We start from the raw sequence: 26,916 nt of genomic DNA, 5'->3' as shown, positions 1-26,916 counted from the left end.
CTTTGGCTCACCTTGGAGCCAAGTTATGGAATTCTCTACCTCTCAGCCTTCGCCTTACTAGCCATGAACTTTCCTTTCGGCGAGCACTAAAAACCTGTCTATTTAGAGCATAAGTGAAGTAGATGATATATAAAAAACACGGAAGGAAAGCTGCACTCAGTATTTATTAGTCAAGATCTGAAGGAAGAAAAGAAACTCCAGCCACTCCTGCTCTGCTCCTTCGCCAACTGCCACCTCTCCACATTCCAGGCACTACCGTTGTTGGAGCAGGGGCAGCTGGAAGATACCATGTTACACGACAAAAGTAAACAAAGTGCAAGGAAAACAAAAGTACAATTACACAAATTATCTGATACATTTTAAATACATGAAAGCTTTTTTTTTCTTTTCTTTTTTTAACACAATACCACACCACCTTCCTCTTCCAGAAAAATAAACATATATATATATCCAAATATACATTATTTAACTTTGACAATCCTATTGAGATTCCACATACGACCATCATCCAACTTAACAGCACCTCTGTAAACTTCAATAAACTTAAAAACTCTACTACAAAGTGAGACTGCCCTCCACAAGTTCTTCCAGGCAACCTGAACTTAACTGAATCACCCACTCCAAAATGCAACTCTTTTACAGATTTCCTCATGTCATACACTTGTTTTCTTTTATCCTGACAAGACAAATGCTTGCTCACTGCTGAATCTCTCCAACCTTCATAATTGAGTTGTTCCTTAGTATAAACCTTAACCCATGGAGGATATACCATCGTATGTGGTATACGTTTCTTGAACATGACAAAAGGGGATTGGCCAGTGCTAGTGTGTGGCGTGAATCTATATTCCTCAACCTTCTTCTTAATCATGAATTCCCAAACACACCCTAAATGATTTGCCAACTGGATGGTCTCCTTTAACGTCCTGTTGAAGCGTTCCACCATCCCATTGGTTTCAGGACGATACAAGGCATTCTTTTTATGCAGAATCCCCCTTTTCCTCAGAAACTCACAAATAAGTTTAGATGTGAATTGATGGACCTAGGATTACCCTCTCTGCTAAATATGTCAGTGAGAAATTCTACAACAGTCAAAGAGGACACCTCTGAGGAGATCATGATTTCTGGCCACCTAGAAAATTCATCCATGGGAACTACGACAAACTTTGAATGAGATTTATAGTTCAACAGTCCCAAAATATCAATGGATACTAAGTCCCACACTTCATTAGGGTTTTTTTTTAGAGTATCATAGGTTGAGTTCTAATTTTCAACGATTTATCTACAGCATTACACTCCACACAATCTTGCACTTTTCTTTCAATAGTTAAATCCATACCTGGCCACCAATACACTCCTCTCAATCTTTCTTTAGTTTTACAAATCCCATGATGACCACTATGGGCAAGGTCCATGATGCGCTCATGCAAATTACACGGGGGAATCAACCTTTCCCCTCTTAATACTATTCCATTCTGAATGGACAATTCATTACTATAATTCTCACTTATATTCTCCTTTTTACTCAAAGCCCTTCCAGCCGAAAGTAAATCTCTGACACAGGAAAGGTCCACATCATCATCCATTCCTTGTATCCATTCCTCCTCTGTAACACACCCGTCAGTGACAGCACATACCTTAACCTCCTCATCTACCCACCAGGAATCATCAGTGTCATCTCCATCCCAATCTACATTCCTCATTCTTGATAAACAGTCCGCAGCTTTATTCTCACAACCCGGAACATACTTCACATCAAAATGGTAATCCTGTAATCCAACAATCCACTTACAAATACGACCTGAAACATTATCCAACCCCTTCTTCTCAAAGATCTCGCGTAAGGGTTTGTGATCAGTGCATACCTCACACTTGATTCCCCACAGAAACTGTTTAAATTTCCTCATAGCCCAGAAAATCGCCAAAGCCTCCTTTTCGATAGTCGAATATTTACACTCCGCCCCACGTAGACTGCGTGATGCAAAAGCGATAGTATTTACTTTGTCTTCATTAAATTATCTCAAGACACAGCCTAACCCCTTCTCAGATGCATTCGTAGTAATTGAGCATGGTAGACCTGGTTGAAAGATATTAAGAGATTGCGCCGAAGATAAACCCATCTTTAAATCTTCAAATTCCATCTGACACTCGGAGTCCCAAATAAAATCAGACCGGTTCTTAAGTAAATTCCTAATAGCACAAGTTCTCTTAGTCAAATCAGGAATAAACCTAGCATAAAATTCCACCGTGCCCATGAAAGTCTGCACATCAGTCTTGCATTCAGGCGCTGCTAGTTTTATTATGGTTTGAACTAGTTCCTCTTTCGGCTTTCGGCTAATCCATTGTGCTTTGCACACGTGGGTTCGTATCCCACCCTCGTCGCCAAAAATGAAGTAGATGATATATAAAAAACACAGAAGGAAAGCTGCACTCCATATTTATTAGTCAAGATCTGAAGGAAGAAAAGAAACTCCAGACACTCCTGCTCTGCTCCTTCGCCAACTGCCAACTCTCCACATTCCAGGCAGTACCATTGTTGGAGCAGGGGCAGCTGGAAGATACCATGTTACACGACAGAAGTAAACAAAGTGCAAGGAAAACAAAAGTACAATTACACAAATTATCTAATACATTTTAAATACATTAAAGCTTTTTTTTCTTTCTTATTTTTAACACAATACCACACCAAGCCTTTAGACTACCTCTCAGAGTTCCGTTCTCAGCGCTGGAAGGCCTACGAATAGCCATGCGCTCTAGAAAAGACGTAACATAACATAACAAACTGACACAGAGGCATTGTACTACGTTGGAAGATATCTACTTTGCAGATGATGATCTCGTACAACATGTAAGAAGGGTGGTCCAAATTGTTGTGGAATTTGCTGAATTAGACTACAAATTTAATTTACAAAAACAAAAATAGCCTTCCTTAGTGTCCTGTTTTTGGGAAACAAACTATCAGATGAAGGCAAGAGCCTAGCGTCCCATTTTTTAGAAAAATGCGTACAACTACAACCACCAAACACTATCAAAAAGCTCCAGTCGTTGTTGGGCTTTTTAAATCTGGCAGAACATACATTCGCTATTATGCACAATGCATTAAACCATTATACAACTTAATTCGTCCTGACTTTTCAAGCAAATATTGGACAGTTGAACACACACACATTCTCAGAGCATTGCAACAAGACATGCTTGCAGCTAAACACACTAGAGACAACAAAACACATTTGGCAACAGAGTAATTGCTGGTGCCATTGGTTTCACCTATGTAACATTCATTGAAGATGATACCGTCCCTATAGCATACAAATCACACCTATATTTCACAGCTGAACAATGCTTTGCTCCCACAGAAAAAATTCTGACTGCTGTTCAGATGGCTGTCATAAAAGAGAATGCTAAGGCACTACAACCCCTGTTGGATTCAATGGACAATGTCTCTGATAGCCACTGATGTTGACTATGTTTTTGACCCAAAATTACAAACTGAAGAATTTCTCCAGTATGAACTCGACTACATTGCCTATTGAACAAGAGCGGTAACACCATTAAAAACAGACTCCAGCAGGGCAAATTAGAAGATCTGAAAGAAACTCTACCCAATGTCCATGTAGTTCATACATTGGGACATCAACGTGTTGGAATGCACATTATTGGCAATACCATGGCTGATAAAGTGGCCAAGCCAGCAGTGGCTATGTCTTCTGTTGCTGCAATAACTTGTTCACGGACGAGGTTAGATGATGAAACACTGGCTGCTGTGAAAGCTTCGGTTGAAGGCAAGTCCATGCCAAAGGCATATCCTGCTAAATATTCCTACCGCATATCTAGCCTTAATACTGCCATAGCACAACAGCAGGGGTGGATGATTGTGTGATCCCCAACCAAGATCAAGGCCCTGAGTTGATTAAAGCAGTGCAAGAGAAAGTTTATTCTGCCCATGCTGGTGTGGCAGCTACTTTTTCATTGTTACAAGCATGATACTGGTAGCTAGGTCTATACGAACAGACCAAGCAGTATGTCCTTTGCTGTGACATCTGTCAGCAAATACAAGGGTCCACTGTCAAACATCCACAGCAGACACCCCTCTTATTTTCAACAAACCTTTACAATGTCTGTACCTGGGCCATTGTGGTCCCCTGACACCTGAAAGTGCATACAAGTACATCTTAGTCACTGTTGACTCATGCTTCAGATTTCTGTAGGTATGGCTACAACGCTCGGCTGACGCTTGAACTGTTATTAAAGATTTGCAATTCTTTATCGGCACATATGCAGTTGCGGCTTTCTACCTGAACCAAGGCCCTGCTTTCACCTCAAGGACATTCAGGGGAACCATGACTGGATCCAACTGTATTATTGGTCTCCATATCATCCTGTGAGAAATAGTTTTGTGGAGTGAGGAACCAGTGATTTAAAGCAATCCTTAGCAGCTAGAGTATTAGGCACGGGTCACAGTTGCCTTAATCAACTGTATAGAGTCCAGAGAGCACTTAATAATCTGCCCAGAAGGTCCCTGGGAGGGCGCACCCCATATGAATCCCTGTTTGAAACACAAATGTATGTTCCAGATCTTGATGGTCCTGGCTCGGAGGCGGCAGATACACCTTTTGACATAAATGTACATGTTACTGTCTTGTAGGGCTTACAATAGTTCTGTGACAACAATGCATCTGGCAAAGTCACCTCCTTGGGAATAGGGGATGCACCAATAACACCTACCGGCTAGATTACTAAAGTTGGGGATCTAGTGAGTCAAAAGATTTCTGTGAAAAAGGAGTCTGGTCCTTCTGATTGTGCAATGGTTCCAGACCAGGGAATAAATGGTACCAGAACTGTTACTCTACCACCGCTGCCTGGTTCTAAAGAAAATTGCTTTTTCTCCATCAACAATATCAAGCTACACCATATGGGCGACCCTGCACAACAGACTTGGAGGACTCCTGGGTAGTACCCGAATCCCTCTCACTACAGACAAGGATGTTCCGCTACAGGATTTCAGCAGCAACGCTGACACCTCTTCGAGCTTGGGGAGAATGGAAAATGATCTTTCATTAGTTCTGTTAACTTCTTCTGCGACAAGCAATGTATCCAATGTTGAGAGATACTACTCAAATTCAGCACAAACAGATAGAATAGTACTGTGAACCACCAAGGTAGACTTCTGCCAGCTCTCCCCTTCCAAACACGGCTCCAGTTTTTGCACAAACTGCTCCTGGATACTTTGCCGATGTCAATGACACTTTTTTCCGACTCATCTGACTCTTCTGCAACAAGACTGTCAAGAGTATGTAAGCTAATAATTTGGCTCAAAATTAACTATTTCATTCTTCCATCGAACTATCTGTGGCTTTTATTAACTGTACTTGCCTTGCTTCTTCGGATTGGGTTTGTCATTGTCTTTTATCTACTAATACATGGTCACTATCTTCCTCAACGCTTTACAGTTGAACTGGTGAATAAGGTCTTAAAACCACATTTTTCCTCCCCTAGTGACCATTTCAGCTATACTAATTCCTGATGGGATTGTTTGGGATAAGGTACCCTTTGATATATATGGCCCAACGAAGGTTATCCAAATTCCATATGTATATAAACTTTCAATGAATGATGTAATAACACCTGGAGTTGTTTCTGATGAATGGGATGTAAAAACAGTTGAATCCATGCTATCTGAATTAGAGTATTTTACTGTATTTGAAAGTGAAGATGTTTATCAATCAAAAGAAAATTATGGAGATATGTTCCTTTACAATTATTATGTACATTATTACTTTCACATAGCAAGTACCTCAAACACTATTTTTAATTACACACAATGGGAACATTGTCCAACTCTGCCAAAGGGGAGTTCAAAAGCATATTCTGAAAAGTTTGCATATTTTTCTGGACACATGTTAAAAATGCTGAGTCATATGATTTTAAATTGCCAGTAATGAAAGGCTTTGAATATTGGAGGTGTGGGAGCTTCCATTCTCACACAAATTTTTAAATGGCATGAAAGAGGTCTTTCTTAGCAGCAGTTAATGTGAGACTTCTGTGAGCCATTTAATGGTTTGTAAGCAGCTGTCCTTTCACAGGGCGTGTAATGTTTCGGCAGCAAATTTAGCTTGCTTTCTGAAAGTAGTTCCAGTCCCCGTAATTAGACCTGCATTCCAGGTGCTCTCTAATGGAAACTATGTGCTTCTTAACAGTAAGAGCTGTTGCGGAATGCAAGCCGGAATTGCTTACGTCATTTTGGTCTCCCAAATTGTCACCTGTTGCAGGAATGTCCTTATTCCTTCTACACAACAGACTAAACTAGCAGATATTTGGCCTCATATTGCTACTTCAAATGTGAATTTTGCCAAGTTGAGCAGACTGAAGGATTTATTGTTTCAAAAACATATGACGCTGACATCTGCGAGCGAGACCTATGCGCTTCAAGTTGCAAGGTCATCTGCAGAAATACAGTCCCTATTAAATACAAACTTTCTGAGAAACGTTTGTGAACTCGTGGGACAACTTTTTAATGCGTCAAGTACTACTGGAATTGTACATTTCTTTAAGGCTGTTGGTTCTGGTTTCATTCACACCTTTTTCTCTATATTTGGCTTAATACCTTCAGCCATACACTCAATATTTTTGAGTATTTTCAGGGGGATTTCTGCTTAGTTTGGCTATAAAAGGTGGCATCTTGCTGTTGCTATTTTTTATTCATAATGGCTGTCACATCACAACAAGGAGGACTGAAAGCGCTTCCACCAGCGCAACTGTGTCATGAACGCATGATGGAGTATTTCAGAGCACCAATCTTGGAAGAACTGGAGTGCAACTGGATCTGTCATTCAGACCAGTTTTGGTTTGTGTGCAACCCATGTTTCAATGTCTCTGATGCCTTTTTGAATGTGCACTGAGAGTTTGTCTTTCTGCACGGCACTTACTATCATTGGATGCTTATCTGTTGATGTTCTCACTGAGGGATCATTACCAGACATTCATGTTGAGGGTGCGTTTGCTACGGGAAGCTGTCTATTAGTAGCCCTTTGTGGATCATGCAGCTCTTGACTCAACATTGGGCAGAACATGGTATGCTGCTGAAGCTGAGGCTTTGGAACATCAGTGCTCTTTGATTTTCCTTGGAAACGATTTGGTAACCATACCATGTGCTGAAGTGGAACATTTCCTTGCTTCAGTTGTCCCAGATGTAATTGGAAATGTTATAAATGACTTTGAGTTTTAAATTTGGATCTATTGATGCCACTGCTTATATTTTACATTGCCCCTCTAATATTTTCCATGCTCAAGTGTCTTTTAACTTGTCATTGTTGACATTTATGTATATGTGTATATGAGACTAGTATGTTAGTTGCTTTTATATTTTTAATAGTAGGCTTTTTTACCACCTTTGAACCGGCAAGGGGATGGTGTTGTAAAGCCAGTTTAGTGATGCCTCCAGTCACGTTATTTTAGCAACTAGGCCTGCCACTTGTGCTCTTTAGCCTAGTTACATTGTATTCTGCTTCATTTTTATTACTTCAGAATCAGCCACATTTGTGGTGCTGTTTTATTTTTTTTATCTATTTGTTCTGTTGCCTAGGAAAGCATTGCATTTCTTAGCAAGAAATTCTATTCACTTTGTGCTTTCCTTAAGGCTGCAGTGACATAGGGTTGTTGTCAATGTGGTACACTGTGTCTCCAACATTCACTGAAACACACACATACTTATGTGGGGACATTTTCTTTCTGTCCCAAGCATGTAAGAGGGAGATTTCAGCCAGATGACCACACCGCATGCTGATTGGCTTTGCTATAGCTGCTTGCTGAGACTACTGGTTCCCAAGTAACCAAGATTAAGCTGCATACCACAGCTACATGTGACTTTAAGAAAGTAATTTATCTTCTTAAATTCCCATGCAGACTAGTTTATGTGGGGAAAAAACAGAACAAAAGATTAAGACCATGTTGATTGAAAATAAGAGCAACAGTCACCACAACAGAAATGGCAAGTCTACAGTAGCTATATACTTTAATGCTCTTGGTCGCAACGTCAGCCAATTAAGATTTATGGTTCTTGAAACTGTACCAATCAGGAATGATTATGATAACAGAAAGAACTTACTCAGAAGGGAGCTGTATTGGATCAAAGGTCTTGACACTGTCATTCTCAAAGGCTTAAATGACTGTATGGAGTTCAGTTGTTATCTTTGAAGACATTTGATTTATACCCTGTCATTGGTTAGCAATGCCAAGTTTTATCGTATGGTTGATCATTGATTATTACCACATGCTGACTATATCATGCTCTGAATATGCTTTTGTAAAGTCTCTTAGGCTGAGGTATGTCGTTGGATGTGTGAACGTAGGGCTAGCCACAATGTCACTAATGGAGTGGTGCAACATAAATGAACCACGCTGTATTATATTCTTGTTAGATTAAATAAGTCATGATAATCACATATTTATATTGTTTATAGCAGACAAAAACTCATTTACGCTACATTCTAGACACATAAGCTTTACTCCAGGTTACACTTATACTGTTCAAAGATGGCACCCATGACTATGCATGATTGTCTGTTCTTCATGTTTACCATCTGCGTAAATAACTTATATAAGATGGCGACCACGCTGGACACCAAGTAGGATCACACTATTGGGAGCACATTTCCTTGAGGAAAGGGAACATTTGTTACACATTCTAAATGTCTTAGATGAGTGTGCGGTGAATCACAATGGTTATTGTCATGGACATGTTACCAACAGTACGAAAGACATGTTGGCTGATTTCAGCTCTCAAATTAGTATTAGCTTCACCGCCTCATTTACCTCACACTAGTCACTATTAACTGACCATTAGGTATTATGAGCTTTTGCTGCAGCATGACAGACCCAGTAGGTACCCTCATACTAACTTTCATTATAGTTTATAATTGTAATTGCCAATGGCACAATTGTCGCACTCATTATTCTTGCTTGTTGAACATGGTTGACAGTCCTTTAGTAATCAGATTACCAGTATTACAATTCACTTTTTGATGTTTTTCTGCACATCCTTCAGTACAATTAAAAAACGATGACTGGTTTCACCATTAGCATTACGCTACATGTGGTTGCATGATATGGTCCACATGAACATTTGTAATTCAGAGTAATGGCTGATTTCTTATGACATGTGTCACACTGAGTTTAAACCAGGCATAACCTAAAGCATTGCCCACATTATTATTTATGAAGCATTCTTTAATGGCTATGGTAAACTATTTGCTCACTGGAAATCAGGATTTTTTTTTAAGTACTTTGTTTTTGATGTTGGGGTGCGATAATTTTTTCATAAACTGGAGGGTTTTGAAATATTTTTCATTTTTCAGGATATTATTCTCCTGATGAAGGGCTAGGCCCAAAATGCATTGGTACAAGGGAATGCATGGAATGGTACAGCCACAAGCTTAAACCAACACAATGTTACAATGTTCTACTGCATTTGTTTGAATGAACATGATGATACCATGATTAAAGAATAAATACAATTTTCATTGAGACTCAGATTTGAGATGTGGAGTACTGATTTGAAGAATTATACAATGGTTTGAGATATGCTATGTGGCTGATTACCACTGTTTCGAAGAGTGTGCATTTAGGGGTCGTCTCTCCTGACCAGGAGGAATGCTACACACACAGTTCCTGCAAAGTGTGGCATCTAGCTATCCAAGAGTGCAATATTCTGCCCACTCCCAGATGGCAGAACCTCTCCCTTGATGTGTGGAGCTTGGATACTAAAACTAGAGGTGTAGCTATCTGAGGGCTAGGCGCCCATGGAAAACTCGTAGGTCACTGTTTCCCCCCTCTGTCCCCAATGCCAACCTGTCTACTAGAACAAAAGACCAGCTCTTCTCGTGTGTGACTACTATTTGGCCATTAATGGCAGCTTCCCGTTTGAAGCACGCTTTTTGGGCTCAAACCTTCTTTAGCCTTCCTGCCAGGGAGAGGTAACACCTCTTTAAATGGCAGAGACCAAAACAACAAAATTCCAATCAGTAGAAACATAGCTATGCATTTTTGAAGATTTCAGATTAGTTTAGCGCCTAAAAGCACAAAGCGCCCCTCCCGGTCATCTGGTCATGTGAGACACAAGTTCAGGCTGACCACGAAGGAGCACAGGCCAGATACAGGTACCAAGTTAATCCAGCTGAAAGAGCTACCTTCAAAAGTCCAGTGCAGAGTTCCGTTAATGGTGGACTGAGCGACGAGGAGCAGCTACAGCGTCAAAGATGATCGTCAATATAATGTGAAGAGCAGGCCAGACATTGTGGATGGTTGCTACTGTAGCATGAAGAGCTCAAAAATTCAAGATTTCTTCTTTTCTTGAAGTCCCTAGTAAAGGCTGGGAAGGCACAGGCAGGTCCAGGCAGCAGGTCAGCTAGGCAGATGCAGAGAGGCCTCTGGAGCTTGTTATGTCCCTGTAGCTTAGAACATGTGTTTGGTTAGCTGACATTGAAGTCACTTCAACCTTGGAGGATGGGTACAGGTTCTGTCTTCCTTCTCAGCAAGCAATGCAGCAGGCAGCACAGTAGCAGGGCAGCAGGGTAGCAGTTGACCTGACAGCAGAGCAGCACAGCAGTCCTCCTTATGTAGTATCCACAGGTCCAAAGGTGTACTAAAGACTTGGGTCTGAGGGTCCATTATTTAGACGTGGCATCCAATTTGAAATAGAAGAAGTTTCTGGATGCTCCTACCTCCAGGGGTGATTGGAATCTGCTGCCTCCTTGCACTGGCCCCAATCTATCTGGGGTCACAAAAGACTAGTGCCAAACCCTTTGTGAGTGTGCTTTGGCAGAGGCTTTGTGATGTACAAGTGTTGTAGGTGACATCTCATCCCCCTCATCAAGTCAAAGACCCATCTTGCAAACACCTACTCCCCTTTTGTCTCACTGTCTGGGAGCAAAACACAAGACCAACTGCTAGCTCCACCTAATGATGTGACCCAGAATACAGGCTGTAGGCACCAAATAGTTAGGGCAAGAAAATGCCAGATTTCTAAAAGTGACATTTTCAGAATGGTGATTTAAAATCTGACTTCATCATTAAAGGGGGTTTTAGATTGCTTTTCGTTAGACACCAAACCCAATATTCCTATCTGTTCTCAATTGAAAGTCACCACATATTAAATAAAATAAAGGAACTCAATGTTATCCTACGGGAGAGATAGGCCTCACAGTCATGAAAAACAAACATAGGAGTTGTTCACTACCAAGACATGTAAAACACCTATAAGTACATGTCCAACTTTTTAAATACATTGCACCCTGCCCTCTGAGCTCTTTAGGGACTCTCGTAGGGGTGACCTATATGTATTCAAAAAGAAGGTTGAACCCTGCCAAAAGATTTATTTTGCCATGTTGAAATGGCAATTTAAAAACTACACACGCAGGCGCCAATGGCAGGCCTGGTACATTTTTAAAAGGCTATTTAAGAGGATGACAAAATATGTGCATCAGGCCCACTAGTAACATTTCATTTACAGGCCCAGGGAGCATGTAGTACTACTTTAATAGGGAGTTACAAGTAAAATTTGCCCGTTGTGAGCCAAGTTCACTATATTAAAAGGAAAGAGCACAGTGATAAAGTGTGCAGAGTCATAAAGCCAGCAAAAATGAAGTCAGCAAAAACAGAAGGATGGAAGGGAAAAAGCTGGGATAAACTATGCCAAGGATGTCAGATTCAACATTGCGCAAGAGTAGCAACTTTCTAAAAAGTTACATTAAATTCAACTTGGGCATCAAAGCGGTGTTTAATGTAACACTTCTTTGTATACCTTGAAGCACAAGTTTTGGTAGTCCTATTCAGAAGTTTGCATTGCTGAGTTGTCAGGATGTTACCTTTTACTCGTCAATGGGGCTGCTAGCTTTTCTACAGCAAAAACAACAACTTTTGGTTTTAACTATTAGGACATATAAAAACACAGCATACTTTTTTATATGTAGCACCATGCCTTAGGGCTCAATAGGCCTACCTTAGGGATGACTTTTATATATAAAAAAGGAAGGTCTGGACTTTGTCATTAGTGTAAATGGCAAAATTGAGTTAGCAGTTTGCAAACTGTTCTGCTAGCCAGTAATGGTAGGTTGTAAGTCTTGCTTTGCTTTGTCCCACTCATAGTGGCACAATATGTGCTGCATTCCATGGGGGACACTTCACCTTACAGGCCCTTGGTACAATTGGTACCATATACTAGAGACTTATAAGTATGTTAACTTATGCAAATGGATATAAGCCAATTAAACAGACATTTTTATGGGTCAGAGCTCCTGCACTGAGACCTAATATTAAAAAAGTGTGGGTGAAAATTTTTTCACATGCACCTTTTGGGCTCACACACTATCTGGCCATCCTGTAGAAGGAGGTCATACCTCAACTCTCAGCAAATCCTTGTTCTTTTCCCGATAGTGATACACACCTCTCTAAAGGAGGGCAGAAGGCTATCTCAAGGAAATCAGCTTGTGTGCACCCATAAAGAGCTACTGGTAACTTTGGGCAACAAAATGGCAAGTGCCATTTATGCAAATGTTACATTAAATTTGACTTGAGAAACATGTAGGGCTTATTGCAATGATTTCTTTGACATCTTTAGGCACCATATTCATTAATCCCCTTTGGAAGGTAGCACTGCTGAGTTGTCAGCATGTAACTCCATGCTCGCCAATGGAGCCAATAGCATTTCCACAGTAAAAACAACAGTACAGGGCTATTACTGCCAGGACATGTAAAGTTAATAAAACCCATGCCTATCTTTTTATTGGAGAGCTCACTGCCTTTCGGGCTCCGTAGGCCTGTATTGCCATTGTTTTGAATGGCAAAGCTGAAATAGCAGTTGAAAACTGCTCTGCTTGATGGCAATGGTGGTCTGAGAGTCTTTCTTTGTTTTGCCGCTCTTGTGGTGGCACAATAAGTGACGCAGTCCTCAGGGGACACTTGACTTACAGGCCCTATGTACCCTGGTACCATATACTAGGACCATATATGTATGTTAACTTTTGTAAGTTAACTTATGCCACTTGGGGGTAAGCCAATTAAACATATAACTTTAACATATAACTATAGCATATAACTTTAGAGCACATGCATTGAGGCCTGGTCAGCAAAGCCCAGTGCATTACAGAGTCATTAAACCAGTACGTAAAAGTCAAAAAGTTTGGAATGAGCCTGTAAAAAGCCATTGTCTCACAGGTGGTTATTTCAAGGAGGCTGCCTTCAGAGGGTGAGTCTGAATGCAAGTCAAAGTGACAATACAGTATACATATTTTCTGCTCATATAAACTGTGAAGCTGGTCTCTTTGTTAATAGTGCACTAAGGTGATCAACCATTTATGACCCACAAAACACCAGCAAATCACCATATTTTGGTCCCAAATGTATACAAGCTGGAATTGCATTGTGAATTAATATCCTTATTTCCATTCTACAGCCACTTCATCATTTTCTTGGCCTTTGTCACACCATCAGCCGTGTACCAAAGTGAATACCATAGATTTTCCTAACCCTGTTGGTGCCTTGCACAACTTAGCCAAAACAATGACAGTTCTATCATGTTGCCTAAAGTAGGATCCAAAAGATGTCAATTACCCGAAATCCTAGGAGTAGAGGAAATTACGTCATGTACCACCGTGATTACTGGAATCAGGGGAAACTCACTGAGTCAATACTAGAAGCGGAACCACTACCTAATCAATTTTGATGACCAAAATGACAAAAATCCAATATAGGGAATCAGAGTTATTAATTTTTAAAGATGGAATAAAATAATGCTTAGAGATCAATAGAGTCAAACGGGGACACCTGGTCGGGCTTGACCGGGACCAAGTCAAAGTTTGATGCCAACAGTGATGGAGCCCTGCCTGGACACACCAAGCAAGAGACCTCGGTCAAAATTTTACCTTTGCACTTCGAAACTTTTCTGGAGCTTTTCCCTCCTGATGTCATGTTGTCCTCCTCAGGAAGCTGATTTTGATGCAGCATCGTGGGACTGCTGTTCTGCGGTGCTCCGGTCAAATCCTGTAAGTCTGGAGCTCTGGAGCTTTCACTGGGATGAACCTGAAATGGGTCACGGGTGAATGTAGTTGGCCTAAATCACGATGGAAAGTCAGTCCACTTACGGAGCTTTTTCCAAAAGTTGCTTCAAATACTCCAAACCTCTGGAGGACCTTTCCCCTTTTGGTCTCAAAGTGTCCAAAACACAAATCCAAGGGTCTAGGGGCCATGAGATGGCCATTGGAAGGTTGGGACTTCAATTCCCAAAATGCATCTGGCCAAATACTTGCAAGTCCACTGGATGCACTACAGGCTGGGACTTTTGTGGAAACTGGTGCAGGGAAGCTCTTTTAACCTGTTGCTTTCAGGGAGTCTGCTGGTGAGTTCTTTGAAAAGTCAGGCAATGTCCTTTGGGCTGTTGTTCATGTATGCAACAGGAGCAATCCTTCAATATGCAGTCCTCTGGGTTGCAAACAAGGGTTCCAGCAGGGCAATCCTTTTATTCTTGCGGGTTGTGGCTGCAGATCTGAATTCCAATGCAGTTCAGCCACTTTTATTCAATCATCTTTGGGGACAGTCAGTGGGCACCCTTTTCCAATGAGCTGGAGTGTGCCACATTTAGAAACATGACAACTTGCTCCAAAGTGTGGCACCTTCTTGTCCCATAAAGCACTGCACTTTAACATTTCAAGATGGATGACTTTCTTCCAGAGGAGCAAGGCCTGGCTAAACGTACCCACTGGTGTAGCTCATTTCCATTAACTCTCCCTCTGGACATCTGCAAACTCCTTTTTTAAGCTCAATATTTATCTGTGGGGTACAGGGTGAAAGGGTAGGCATGGCTTCATTCCTTTGTGACTGGCTTACTTTTGAAGCCTGAGCTTAATTTACCCAGCCCCATTCCTGGCCTGGACTCAGCATCTGCCAACCACCCACATCTGATAGCCTCTGCTCGTAGCAGACCACTTGTCACCTCATCAAAGCAGCCTGGCTAATCCTGTTAAGGCCGACCAATCAGGAGAGACCACTAGCAGGGTGGAATTTGGCTTACAGAAAGGAAAGTCTCATAACTTCTTTTCTGTATTAGTTATGTTAAATTCAACAATGGCAAGTTGTTGGATTTATCATTACCATTTGTTAAAGTCATGACAGATTTAGCCTCCTTCTAGCCATACTTATGGAAATATTCAAATTTTATCCTATCGAGCTAAGAATCTACAATGAGGAAAAATGAAAGGTGCAGTTTTCCCTCGGCAGAGCATATAAAACACCTTTCATAATGTCCCTGTTCATAGTTACATGGCATCCTATCCCTGGAGCATCAAGGGGAGACCTTCGGTGGCGTATAAATAAAAATAAGGTAGTTTATCACTTGGGAAGTACCTTAAATCCCAAAGGCAAATTTGCACACATTTTGGTTTTGAAAGACAGTCTGCAAAACAGGGCTGCCTTTAAAATGACAGCGGGCAACACAGCATTGCACACTCCATTGCAGAAAATCTACTGGGCCTATGAACATCTCTGCCCTGATATATTCTAGGGACTGATTGGTAGTTTATTCCATCTTGCCCTACTATCTTCTAGGAACAGAGAGGGTCTGTCATTGCCAACTGGAATTACAACATTCTACCATTTGACTATATACCTTTTATTCAGAGCAGAAGCCCTGGGCCTGTTTAGCAGAGCCCAGGACACAGTGAGGGTCAGTTACCACCAGTATCAGTCAGAAACATTGGGATGAACATGCTAAAAGGGTGACTTTATTTACAGGAGCATAATTTCTAGCCCCTAATTTAAAATTAATTCACAGTTACAGAATTTTTTAACAGTGTCAGTTTTACATTTGTTAATTTTATCTATTTTTCTAAGCTGTTGTAGACCCCATGAGTAGGTGTCACAGACTCACAGTGATCCCCAGGTTTAGAGCTGCTGCTCTGGAGAACAGAGGCACTCCATCACTCAGACAATTATGCATGCTACATATGCATTTGTCAGTTTTGGGAGCCCCCCCTCTATGAGATATGTTTGAGAGGCTGACAAGGGTGAGTCACAAAAATGTGTACCTTGTGAGTCTGCATCCATCAGCTCCTGAGATTGACTCTCGAGAAACTAAGAAACAGCAGCCACAGGTCAGCAAAATCTGATGAAGCATGGGTCTGTAACTGAAATTTAGGGATAAGTCTAAAACTGTGAATGAGACTGGATGGGGAGGGGAGTAGCTTTTATTGGTCCAGTCATGTCTACAAAAAGTGATGAAACCGGCAGCTGTTTCTATTAATATGTTACTGAAGCACCAGGATATAGCAAAAGAGTCTGCAATAACCTGGAGTGAGGAAATACACTGCTGTTGTGCTCAGGGGCAAGACAAAGAGTGTGCTCCACTAGCCACGAACATATCTGTCAACCATTTCCATGCTGTAAGGGTAACTTTCAGCACTCCCCGTTTTTAGTCAACAGCATAAAGAACACTGGGACTTTTTAAAATTTTCCCTTTTTAATACATTCTTATCAATGTTAGCTTAAAAAACACCGGGTACTAAAAGTCACAATTTTATCATGGAGTAATTTGTTTTGCATTCTAAATGGAGGTAGTGCTGCATGAGGGAGGGTGCTGCATGACCATGGATGGAGAAATGAGGGAGGGGCTTGGATTGTACTGATTGTAAAGGAAAGAGATGTTGTAGGTGCCTGAAAGATAAAGCAAAAGTATGAAGACCAAGAGCACTGGAGACACAAGGAAAGTGGGAGGGCCATAGTAAAGGGGGGAGGGGTGGGAGGATCATTGCTGGATAATGAAAGGAGAGTGATTCAGCAGCCTGAAGACAGTGCTGCAGGAGTGTGAAGTTAGAGAGAGAGCCCAGCAGGATCACGTGGTGGTGGAGGCTAGAACCGTAAAAGCCACAAAGAAGGGTTTGCTAACACACCATGAATAGGGTGATTGCTGCAGCAACTAAGAGTGAGGGGGTCAGTGCTAATGGATTGATGCTGTATCTGCTTAGAAGAATGAGGGATAGAGGAAGCCTGGAGGGAGGACCTTCTGAAACATGTTGTAGTTACATCAGGTTGAAGGGGGAGTCTGAGAAAATTACCCTTTTGCATGACCATCCCTATTTTTTGTTGACTGCACACTTGTCCTGTCTCAGGTGTATTTGCACTCACCCCCTAAAACATGGCAAAATTGGCAAATCACAAGTTCCAGTAAGGGCATAGTATATGATATAGGAAATGCACCAATGGCATGAGGGGATATATATCATCTATTGCCTGCAGCACATGTTGTGTTGTGCTATTCACTAGGCTGACAAAGAAAACCTGTGTTCATGCCTACCTGTGTAGCATGCCTGCTTCACCTTTCAAATTAGCAAATGTGAAAATAGTTGTTTTTGACAGGAAGGAACCCTACTTTTAAATATTAACTGTCACCCATAAGAAGGCCTTGTAGCCCACAACTCTGGCTGCCTAGAATTTAAAAGTGGTTCATGCAAGAATGTAGAGATTGTATGTAACTATAGTGACCCAAAAGGTATTTTCACTGATAAGGGTTGTATTTGTGCCTTTAAGAAAATCTCAATATCATAAAAAAATACTATGGGCCTAATTACGGCCTTGGTGGATGGGATACTCCGTCACAAATGTGATGGATTTGTCCGCCATATTACAAGCTCCATTATATCATATGTGTTAGAAATGGGGTCTCTGGTTGGCAGTCCGTTTGTCCAAGCAGGAACCCTCACTCTAGTCAGGGTAAGAGAGTTACACTCCTAAGCGACCCCTGCTCACATCCTTAGTAGCTTGGCACAAGCAGTCAGGCTTATCTCAAAGGTGATGTGTAAATTATTTGTACCAAAACACACAGAGTAATACAGTAAAAACACTACAAAATGTACACCACACCACTTTAGAAAAATAGGCAATATTTATCTAAATCAAACAAGAAAATAACAACAAAAATCCAACATACACAAGTCAAATTATGAATTTTTTAAGTAAAAAGAGTCTTACTCCATAGAAAACAATGGAAACGTTGTTGTTACACAAAGTACCTGAATTGTGTCCAAAATAAAGCCGCACAGGCGACCGTGCGTTGGAAAAGTCAGCGATGTCTCGATTCCTTACTTGTGAGTGATTCCTTGGGTCGTTTCTTCTCTAGTCAGGTAGGCAATGTGTAGTTTTTGTCTACCACAAGAGAGCGATGAGTCGATTTCCAGACGGGGCACCTTGGATCCGGGCATGTTCACTGTGATTTTGATGCCCATCTACAATGAGTGCGAAATCTGGCCACACGGTGATGAAAAACCATGATGCAGGGGGTGTGCGTCGATTTTAGCAGCTGCAAGTGGGTGTTGCTGCGAACTTTTCCCTGCACATCTTCCTGTGCATGGATTGCAGTCCTTGTTCTACCAGCTTCACCTCTCAAGGGCCCAGGGACTGGATAGGGCACCACTTTGCAGGGCAGGAGTCTCAGTAGAGAGTCTAGATCCTGGCAGGGGAAGTCTTTGATGGCCCTGTGACTTCAAAATAGGAGCTAAGCTCAATCCAACCCCTTTGAAACATTTCTCAAGCCAATACGTACACCCCTTTCTGCCTTTGATGTGGGCAAACTTCAAAGGAAAGCCTCTGTTGTTCACAAGATCCTGCCTTGCCCAGGCCTGGCTCCAGATACACACCATGGGGTTGGAGACTGCATTGTGTGAGGGCATGCACAGCCCATTCAGGTGTACCTAACCACTCCTCCCTCCACTCTAGCCCAGATGGCCCATCAGGATATGCAGGCTACACCCCAGCTCCCTTTGTGTCACTGTCCAGAGGGAATTCAAAACAGCCCAACTGTCAGTCTGACCCATACATGGAATACACAAGCAGGAAGAGGCGCAGAATGGTTTAAGCAAGAAAATGCCCACTCTCTATAAGTGGCATTTACAAACTGACAATCTAAAAAATAACTTTACAAAAAGGTGTATTTTTAAATTGTGAGTTGAGAGACCCCAAACTCCAAATTTCTATCTGCTTCCAAAGGGAAACTGCACTTAAAAGATATTTAAGGGCAGCCCCCATGTTAACCTATGAAAGAGACAGGCCTTGCAACAGTGAGAACAGAAATTGGCAGTATTTCACTGCTAGGACATGTAAAACACATCAGTATATGTCACACCTTTAATATACACTGCATCCTGCCCATGGTGCTCCTAGCCCTATCTTAGGGTTGCCTTACATGTACAAAAGGGGAAGGTTTGGGCCTGGAAACTTGGTACACTTGTCAGGTCAAATTGGCAGTTTAAGTCTGCCCACCAGACACTGCAGTGGCAGGTCTGAGTCATGTTTACTGGGCTACTCATGTGGGTGGCACAATCAGTGCTGTAGGCCCACTAGTAGCATTTGATTTACAGGCCCTGGGCACCTTTAGTGTACGTTACCAGGGACTTACTAGTAAATCAAATATACCAATCATGGAAAAGCCAATTACACATACATTTTACACAGGGAGCACTAGCACTTTAGCACTGATCAGCAGTGGTAAAGTGCCTAGGATACCAAAAACACCAGAAACAAAGTCCAGGACACAGTCAAAACATGGGAAGCAGAGGCAAAAAAAGACAGGGGAGACCACGCTAAGGATGCCAGGTCTAACAATATGGAATGTGTAAAATGGCTGGCGAGAAATCCGTCAGGTTTGTGACTGAGTATCCCATCCCCCAAGGTCGTAATTAGGCTCTATTTCTATTAACTAGGTTTTGGTATTTATATTACAGGAATTATTCTACCAGCAATCACTATTTTCAATATTTATTAAAAATTAAATTCCCTGGAATTGATCAATATTAAGGAATATAGGGGCATATTTATACTCCATTTGCGCCGAATTAGCGTCGTTTTTTTCGACGCAAATTCGGCGCAAAACTAACGCCATATTTATACTTTGGCGTTAGACGCGTCTAGCGCCAAAGTATGGGCAAATAGCGTCATTTTTTAGCGTGAACGCCTTCCTTGCGTTAATGAGATGCAAGGAAGGCGTTCCCGTCTAAAAAAATGACGGCGACGCAAATGCGTCGTATTTATACTCCCGGGCAAAAATCACGCCCGGGAGTTGGCGGGGCCGAAAACCCCGCATTTGCGCCACTTTTTAACGCCTGGGTCAGGGCAGGCGTTAAGGGACCTGTGGGCTCAAAATGAGCCCACAGCTGCCCTCCCATGCCCCCAGGGACCCCCCCTGCCACCATTGCCCACCCCAGGAGGACACCCAAGGATGGAGGGACCCACCCCAGGGACATTCAGGTAAGTTCAGGTAAGTATAAAAAAAAAAAATTATATATTTTTTTTGGCATAGGGGGGCCTGATTTGTGCCCCCCTACATGCCACAATGCCCAATGACCATGCCCAGGGGACAGAAGTCCCCTGGGCATGGCCATTGGGCAAGGGGGCATGACTCCTGTCTTTACTAAGACAGGAGTCATGTAAATGGCGTCTGGGCGTCGTTTAAAATGGCGCAAATCGGGTTAAGACGATTTTTTAGCGTCAACCTGACTTGCGCCATTTTTAAGACGCCCTAACGCCATTTTTCCCTACGCCGGCGCTGCCTGGTGTACGTGGTTTTTTTCCACGCACACCAGGCAGCGCCGGTCTGCTTGCGCCGGCTAACGCCATTCAATAAATACGGCGCCCGCATGGTGCTTCAGAATGGCGTTAGCCGGCGCAAAATTTTTTGACGCTAAACTGCGTTTGCGCAGTTTAGCGTCAAAAAGTATAAATACGGGCCATAGTTTTTTAGAAAGCTAGACTTTGTCAGGCTGAATTCCTTTTACCAATTAGCATTAACCTGCCAGCAGATGCACCTGTCAGTACTCCACCCTTAATGAATTGTGACAACTACTCCCAGAGCATAAAATATAGCTTAGGCTTTTTGGCAGGATGATATGGATGTGAGGAATGTGACTAGCCTCAGCTCAGCTGAGGAGAGTGGAGGAACTTCATTCATCTATAAGGGACCATGGTGAGGCCTACCTATCCATCATTAAGATTAAAGAGAATGCTGGGAAAGAGAAGCCATTCCCTGGGCCACCTAGAGCCAGCTTGGTACCATTCCAATGGCAGGTGATTCTGGTCCCAGAACCAGTTTGGTGGGGTTAAGGAAGAGGGTACTGCTCATTTCCCTAGAAAACACTCTTAGCAAGGACACCAGAAACCTCCATGTGCAGACGGGTGCTGCCATGTAGGATTTTAGTTAGAATAGTGCATTGTTTGATAGTTTACAGTAAGCCAAACAGGATAAGTTACAAAAGTTGGCCTGGTTGCCCCCGGACATTTTTTTGTCATTGTTTAAGGAGTGTCAAGGAGTCACCCCCACAAACTGGCTAGTGAAAACTTCACAGCTGGTGCCTCACCCACAGCTGATCAGAACTAGGGGTGGATGAAAAATTCCACTGTCAGCAGAGTTTGTGGAGTTTTGTCCGCTCTGCAGTCTGCTTTGAGTGTGGAGTTCTGGCAAAAGTCCCCCATCCCCAAGTGTTTTTGCACATGTGACATGCCAATGTTTAGTTGGTGAGTTTGAGCAAGAATTTCCATTCTCTGGTGTGATTTTTGGGTGCTAAAACATCCCTTGTCAGATTTCTCAATGTGGCCAGTTGCAACAGGTCAAGACTGTTCATGCTGAGAAAGCTGGCAGTTGAGTAGAAAATCTACTAGAGCGGCAGAAAGAAGCAGGGCTCTTTCCCACCTCGGCAGCTCTTGGGCTCAATTCCCTTGGACCAGATAATTCTTGACCTCAGTGCCTAATCTAATTAATAGGGCCAACTCTGTAACTCTGGGCAATAGCTTGCTTAATCTCCACAATGGCCCTCACAGCGCTTGGATGCCTGGCTTCACCCTGGGGCTGTCCAGGAGTGGGCGCCTCACAGGGAAAAGCCAGGAGGGGTTCCACAGCGGTATGCGTACAGCGCCTTGAGACCCTAACGGGTGAGTAGTGCGCTATACAAGTGCGAACTTTACAGTTTTACAGTTTTGGCACACTGTGTGGTGCAGTTTGTGCTGATTGTATAGAATGAAACAAGCTCCCGGTGCTAAAAATCAGTTTGAGCAGTGGAACTTGCCTGAATTCCACCCGCTTGCTGAACTCTGTAAATATCTGCGAGTTCTGCCAAAGCCTAATCAGAGCACTCTTTGGACTGCAGAAGAACAGAAGAGGACTGGTCTTGCTGACTGAAAGCTATGGGTGGACCTGATGGGCTAGATCTGCTCCCACCATTACTCAATACTGATAATAGGACTCCAAGGGTAAGTTGGCTGGTGCTATGTGTGTCTACGAGGACAAAGCTTTAACAAGCCTTTTTCCTGGAGTGAACAGCTGACCAGTAGCAACCGCAACTGGACTGGACTCCAGTGATTGCCTTTCATGAAGTGAGTCCTGCCCTGTAATTGCTCTCTCTGAGGTCCTTGGATCTTTAGAAGATACCAAGAGGAGCTCAGAAAATCAGAAAACTTAGGACTTCCAAGACCTTGCTGAAATGGTGCCCAACTTCAAGAGGACTTTGTCAGATACAGCTTCCAGGTTTGCCGCGCTGAAGAATTTTAAGCTTCAAAAAACCAACTAAGGGCTGGGTATATCAGACAGAGTTTAATATGTCAGAATGGTGGAGGAAAGTACCTCCAACATCCCAAGGGATCTCTGCCTGGCAAATTTAGTGTTGTCTACGGGCCAACCCTCTACACTGATAGAAACTGCTGTCAAAGTTGTTCCTGTCAATGTAGGGAATGTTTTACAGCTAGAAGCAACTATGGTTTTTAAAAAACAAAATCTGAAAGTGAAGGTTTGTTTCAGAAAAACAAATAAAAGTAGCCCCAAATTCCGGACATTTTTCTCCCAGGTTGTTCGGGTAATTTTAGTTTTTTTCCTGTCCCTTACTGCCATGTTTTTCCTGGTGGTGAGGGGCAGGAATAAAAAGACCTTACACCATCTACCCTAAATAGGGTGGGCAGTCTAAAGTCCTTCCTTTAAAAGTCACTACTCAATTGGGCCATCAGAAGAAGTATTCAACAAAGCCAACTGGGGTTCTTTCCACAGAACACTTAGGATCCATTTCACTCTTAATGCGGATGATGAAGAGTTTTGAGGATAGGATACTCTGGGCCATATTTATACTCCGTTTGCGCCGAAATTGCGTCGTTTTTTTTGACGCAATTTCGACGCAAAACTAACGCCAACTAACGCCATATTTATACTATGGCGTTAGAGGCGAATAGCGCCAAAGTTCCCGGAATGTGCGTCATTTTTTAGCGTGAACCCCTTCCTTGCGTTAATGATATGCAAGGGAGGCGTTCCCGTCTAAAAAATGACTCCCAGGCCTTTACGTGGTATTTATACTCCCGGGCAAAAGAGACGCCCGGGAGTTGGCGTGGCTAAAAGCGGCGCATTTGCGCCGCTTTTTAACGCCTGGGTCAGGCATGGCGTTAAGGGACAAGTGGGCTCAAAATGAGCCCAGAGTGCCCTCCCCTGCCCCCAGGGACCCCCCCTGCCACCCTTGCCCACCCCAGGAGGACACCCAAGGCTGGAGGGACCCACCCCAGGGACATTCAGGTAAGTTCAGGTAAGTATTTTTTTATTTTTTTTTAATAATATTTTGTGGCATAGGGGGGCCTGATTTGTGCCCCCCTACATGCCACTATGCCCAATGACCATGCCCAGGGGACAGAAGTCCCCTGGGCATGGCCATTGGGCAAGGGGGCATGACTCCTATCTTTACAATGATAGGAGTCATGTTGATGGGGGATGGGCGTCGTTAAAAAATGGCGCAAGTCGGGTTAAGACGATTTTTTCGACGTAACCTGACTTGCCCCATTTTAAGACGCCCATGCGCCATTTTCCCCCTACGCCGGCGCTGTCTGGTCTACGTGGTTTTTTCCCACGCAAACCAGGCAGCGCCGGTCTGATTGCGCCGTCTAACGCCATTCCATAAATACGGCGCCCGCATGGCGCTTCAGAATGGCGTTAGACGGCGCAAAACTTTTTGACGCTAAACTGCGTTAGCGCAGTTTAGCGTCAAAAAGTATAAATATGGGCCTCTGTTGCCTTTACAGAATCACATCTAGCTTCTAGTCACCCACGAACAGTGACTTCTGATTAGCACTTTACTTTTTCTTGTCTCTTTTTTGCCTTAAACTTTAAGAAAATTAATTTCTCTGCTTCCCTTTATTGTATTTTAGTCTTGTTGGTGTCATTTTTCTTGTTAGCATTTTCTCTATTTTTAGAAACAAGGGGGCATATTTACATGCCCCTAGTGCCACTGGAGCGTCACTTTTTGTGATGCTTCAGTGGCGCTGTGCACTGCACCATATTTACAAGGTGGCGCTAAACCACTTTTTGTGGCTTAACACCGCCTTGTAAATATGGGCCCCTCAGACACAGTTTTCTGCGGCAGAGGGGCGTGCAATGGGTGTTGCTGTGGAGGTTCCACCACAACACCCATTGCTTTTGATGCTGCCCCAGATATACAAGAATTCGTAAATCTGTGGCAGTGCCAAAAACTAACATCACCCCAGGGGTGGCTTTAGCATGGAACAACCAGGACAAATACTTTCTTTCCCCTCATTTTTGCTTTTTCTATGTGTGCTCCATTCTGAGCATACATAGAAAGAGTAAAATGCCATGAATAATTGTTTATGTGCAGGAAGGTGGTCCTTCCTGCACATAAACAAGCATTTAATAATGACGATTTGCTACTTCTATGTGAATGCAGCACACATAGAAGTAGCAAATCGTCATTATTGAATGATTGTTTATGTGCAGGAAAGGTCACCATCCTGCACAAAACCAATCATCCCATTCACCGCAGACACCCTTGCACTATCGTGCGAGGATGCTTGCGTTGGCGCTGGCAGTTAATTTAGTGCCAGCGCTAGGGGAAACAAAGGGGTGTGCCGTATTTGTGCAAATACGGCACATCCTTCCTTTTCAGAATTGACACATTGCTGTCAAGTTTGGTGCAGCGTTGCACTGAGCCATTTCTGTGTAAACATGCCCCTAGATCTGAGATTGTAACTGCTTTGGATTTATGGCTTTTTAATTATTTTGGTACTGACACCTTTCTACACACAGTACCTTAAGTTGAACCTGTCTGCTCTGTGTCATAGTTACCACGGGTTGAGCCTAGATTTATTTATTGAACTTGCATGTTGAAAATGACAAGATTTTAGACTTAGTAGTTGTAAAGGGTTCACATCCTCCCCAACAAAATAACCCTTTTTTTACAGCGGGCGTGCTGGCAGATGTTTTTTGTACTGGTAGAGAAAAGGTGCTGAAAGAAGTTGTATTGTGACCAGTCACTGCTCGGATGTTTCGAAGCAAAAATACCACTCTATTTTTTATGCAGAAGCATTACTGTCCCTTTATTCCATTAAAATTTCAGGACTGCAGGAACCTGGATGCAAAGAAAAAACCTGGAGTGGTGAGATCCTCAAGTGGAACATGAGAGATCTAGAGCAGTTTATTATCCCCCTACCATTCTTTTAGTCTTCATTTTCCGACTGGTTATATTTCTGATAAAGTTTATGGCAGTGTTTGTGTTAAATTAAATGCATTACTGGGCATTAACCAGCATTTCTAACATTGTATAAAAAGAACGATAACTCTGTTGCCAAGGAACATGTTTTCTGACAACACCACAAGAAAAGTATGAATCCGCAGTGCTGAATACCTTTATAATTTAAAGACGAAAAAGCATAACTTGTTTCAGGCTATTTGTCTGTTAACAGCTATTCACTTTCCCGAAAGCGAAAAACAATCTGTCATTCTTCTATATCACCACTAGATGGCACTATTATATTTTGCTACTTGACAGATGAAAATAAGACTAAAAGCAATAGTAAAGCAACGTTAATTCATGTTTGTTACGGCTTTTTAGATTTACTGAATGTTTATACCAGTGACTAACAATATGTAGTTATTTTATCCTGCCCCTATAAGAAATGCAATAACTGTTTTTCCGTTCTCTTTGCGTTTCATAGAGAGTGCAGCACCCACATGCGTGTCCCTCGTGCGGGGGGTTCGGTTTCCTTCCGTGTTCTGTGTGCCATGGGAGCAAGATGTCAGTGTTCCGGAACTGTTTCACCGACTCTTTCAAAGCCCTGAAGTGTACGGCTTGCAACGAGAACGGGTTACAGCGCTGCAAGAGCTGTGCAAGTTGAGCACTGCAACTGTCATGTCGAAAACCTCATTTTATGATACTGTAACGGTTTATTATATACACTTTTATAAACACGTCGTCATTATCATGTGAACCAAGCAATAAAATTAATTTATATAATATTTTTTGTGTCGTCATTTTTAACCACAAAAGTGTAGCATAAGTGCCTTTGAACCTAATGTAAGCAACACAAGAAAAGCGTCCCCTTCTTGGCCCATGGTTTATAACTGAGGTACATAGCTACAGCGTTTCAGAATGCTTATGTGTGACATTTTCATGGTTTCTGAGTACTTATGAGTGACAGCGACCAAATGTGTGGCATTTAGAGTGACACTTTCCCACGAGTAAAAGCAAGCCATTACGTCAATGGAAACAAATAGATATCAGAAATTGTACTAACTATGATATAATGTGTGATATGAAAAGAGAAAGTCCCAGCATGCAAAGTTCATAGTGTTAAAAAGTCAGGACTCACAGACAGTATTACAAATGACATTATGAAATCAGATCAGGGTCATCCACATCGGAGTCCTTGGTGCCCTCTAGCACTCAACCTCTCTTTGTCTAGAGGTAACTGAGCCAACAAAGTAACAGGAAAAGACGACCCAAGGGCATGGCTTAGCTCTTAGAGCCCATGTGCAAGCCGGTCCCTAAAAATGCTTGCAATGTAAATCACTCAGCAAACATCACCTAAGATATCCTAAAGTATGTTTAAAGGTAAAAAAAGGTACATACA

The 26,916-nt window shown here is 42.5% G+C and overlaps 1 protein-coding gene across 1 annotated transcript in view; it reads left to right on the top strand.

Moving 5' to 3' along the window:
- GRXCR1 (glutaredoxin and cysteine rich domain containing 1) overlaps positions 1-26,181 on the top strand; it is a 515,507-nt gene extending 489,326 nt beyond the window's left edge. The window contains exon 5 of the mRNA XM_069205854.1: positions 26,002-26,181. Within this exon, the coding sequence (XP_069061955.1) occupies positions 26,002-26,181 (180 nt within the window). The remainder of the gene's footprint in view (positions 1-26,001) is intronic.
- The last annotated feature ends 735 nt before the right edge of the window (positions 26,182-26,916 follow it).

Source organism: Pleurodeles waltl, chromosome 1_2, assembly GCF_031143425.1.
Source record: "Pleurodeles waltl isolate 20211129_DDA chromosome 1_2, aPleWal1.hap1.20221129, whole genome shotgun sequence".
In the NCBI taxonomy this organism is placed as follows: domain Eukaryota; kingdom Metazoa; phylum Chordata; class Amphibia; order Caudata; family Salamandridae; genus Pleurodeles; species Pleurodeles waltl.
The sequence above is the reverse complement of the archived record's forward strand: the minus strand, read 5'-3'. Positions and strand labels throughout refer to the sequence as shown.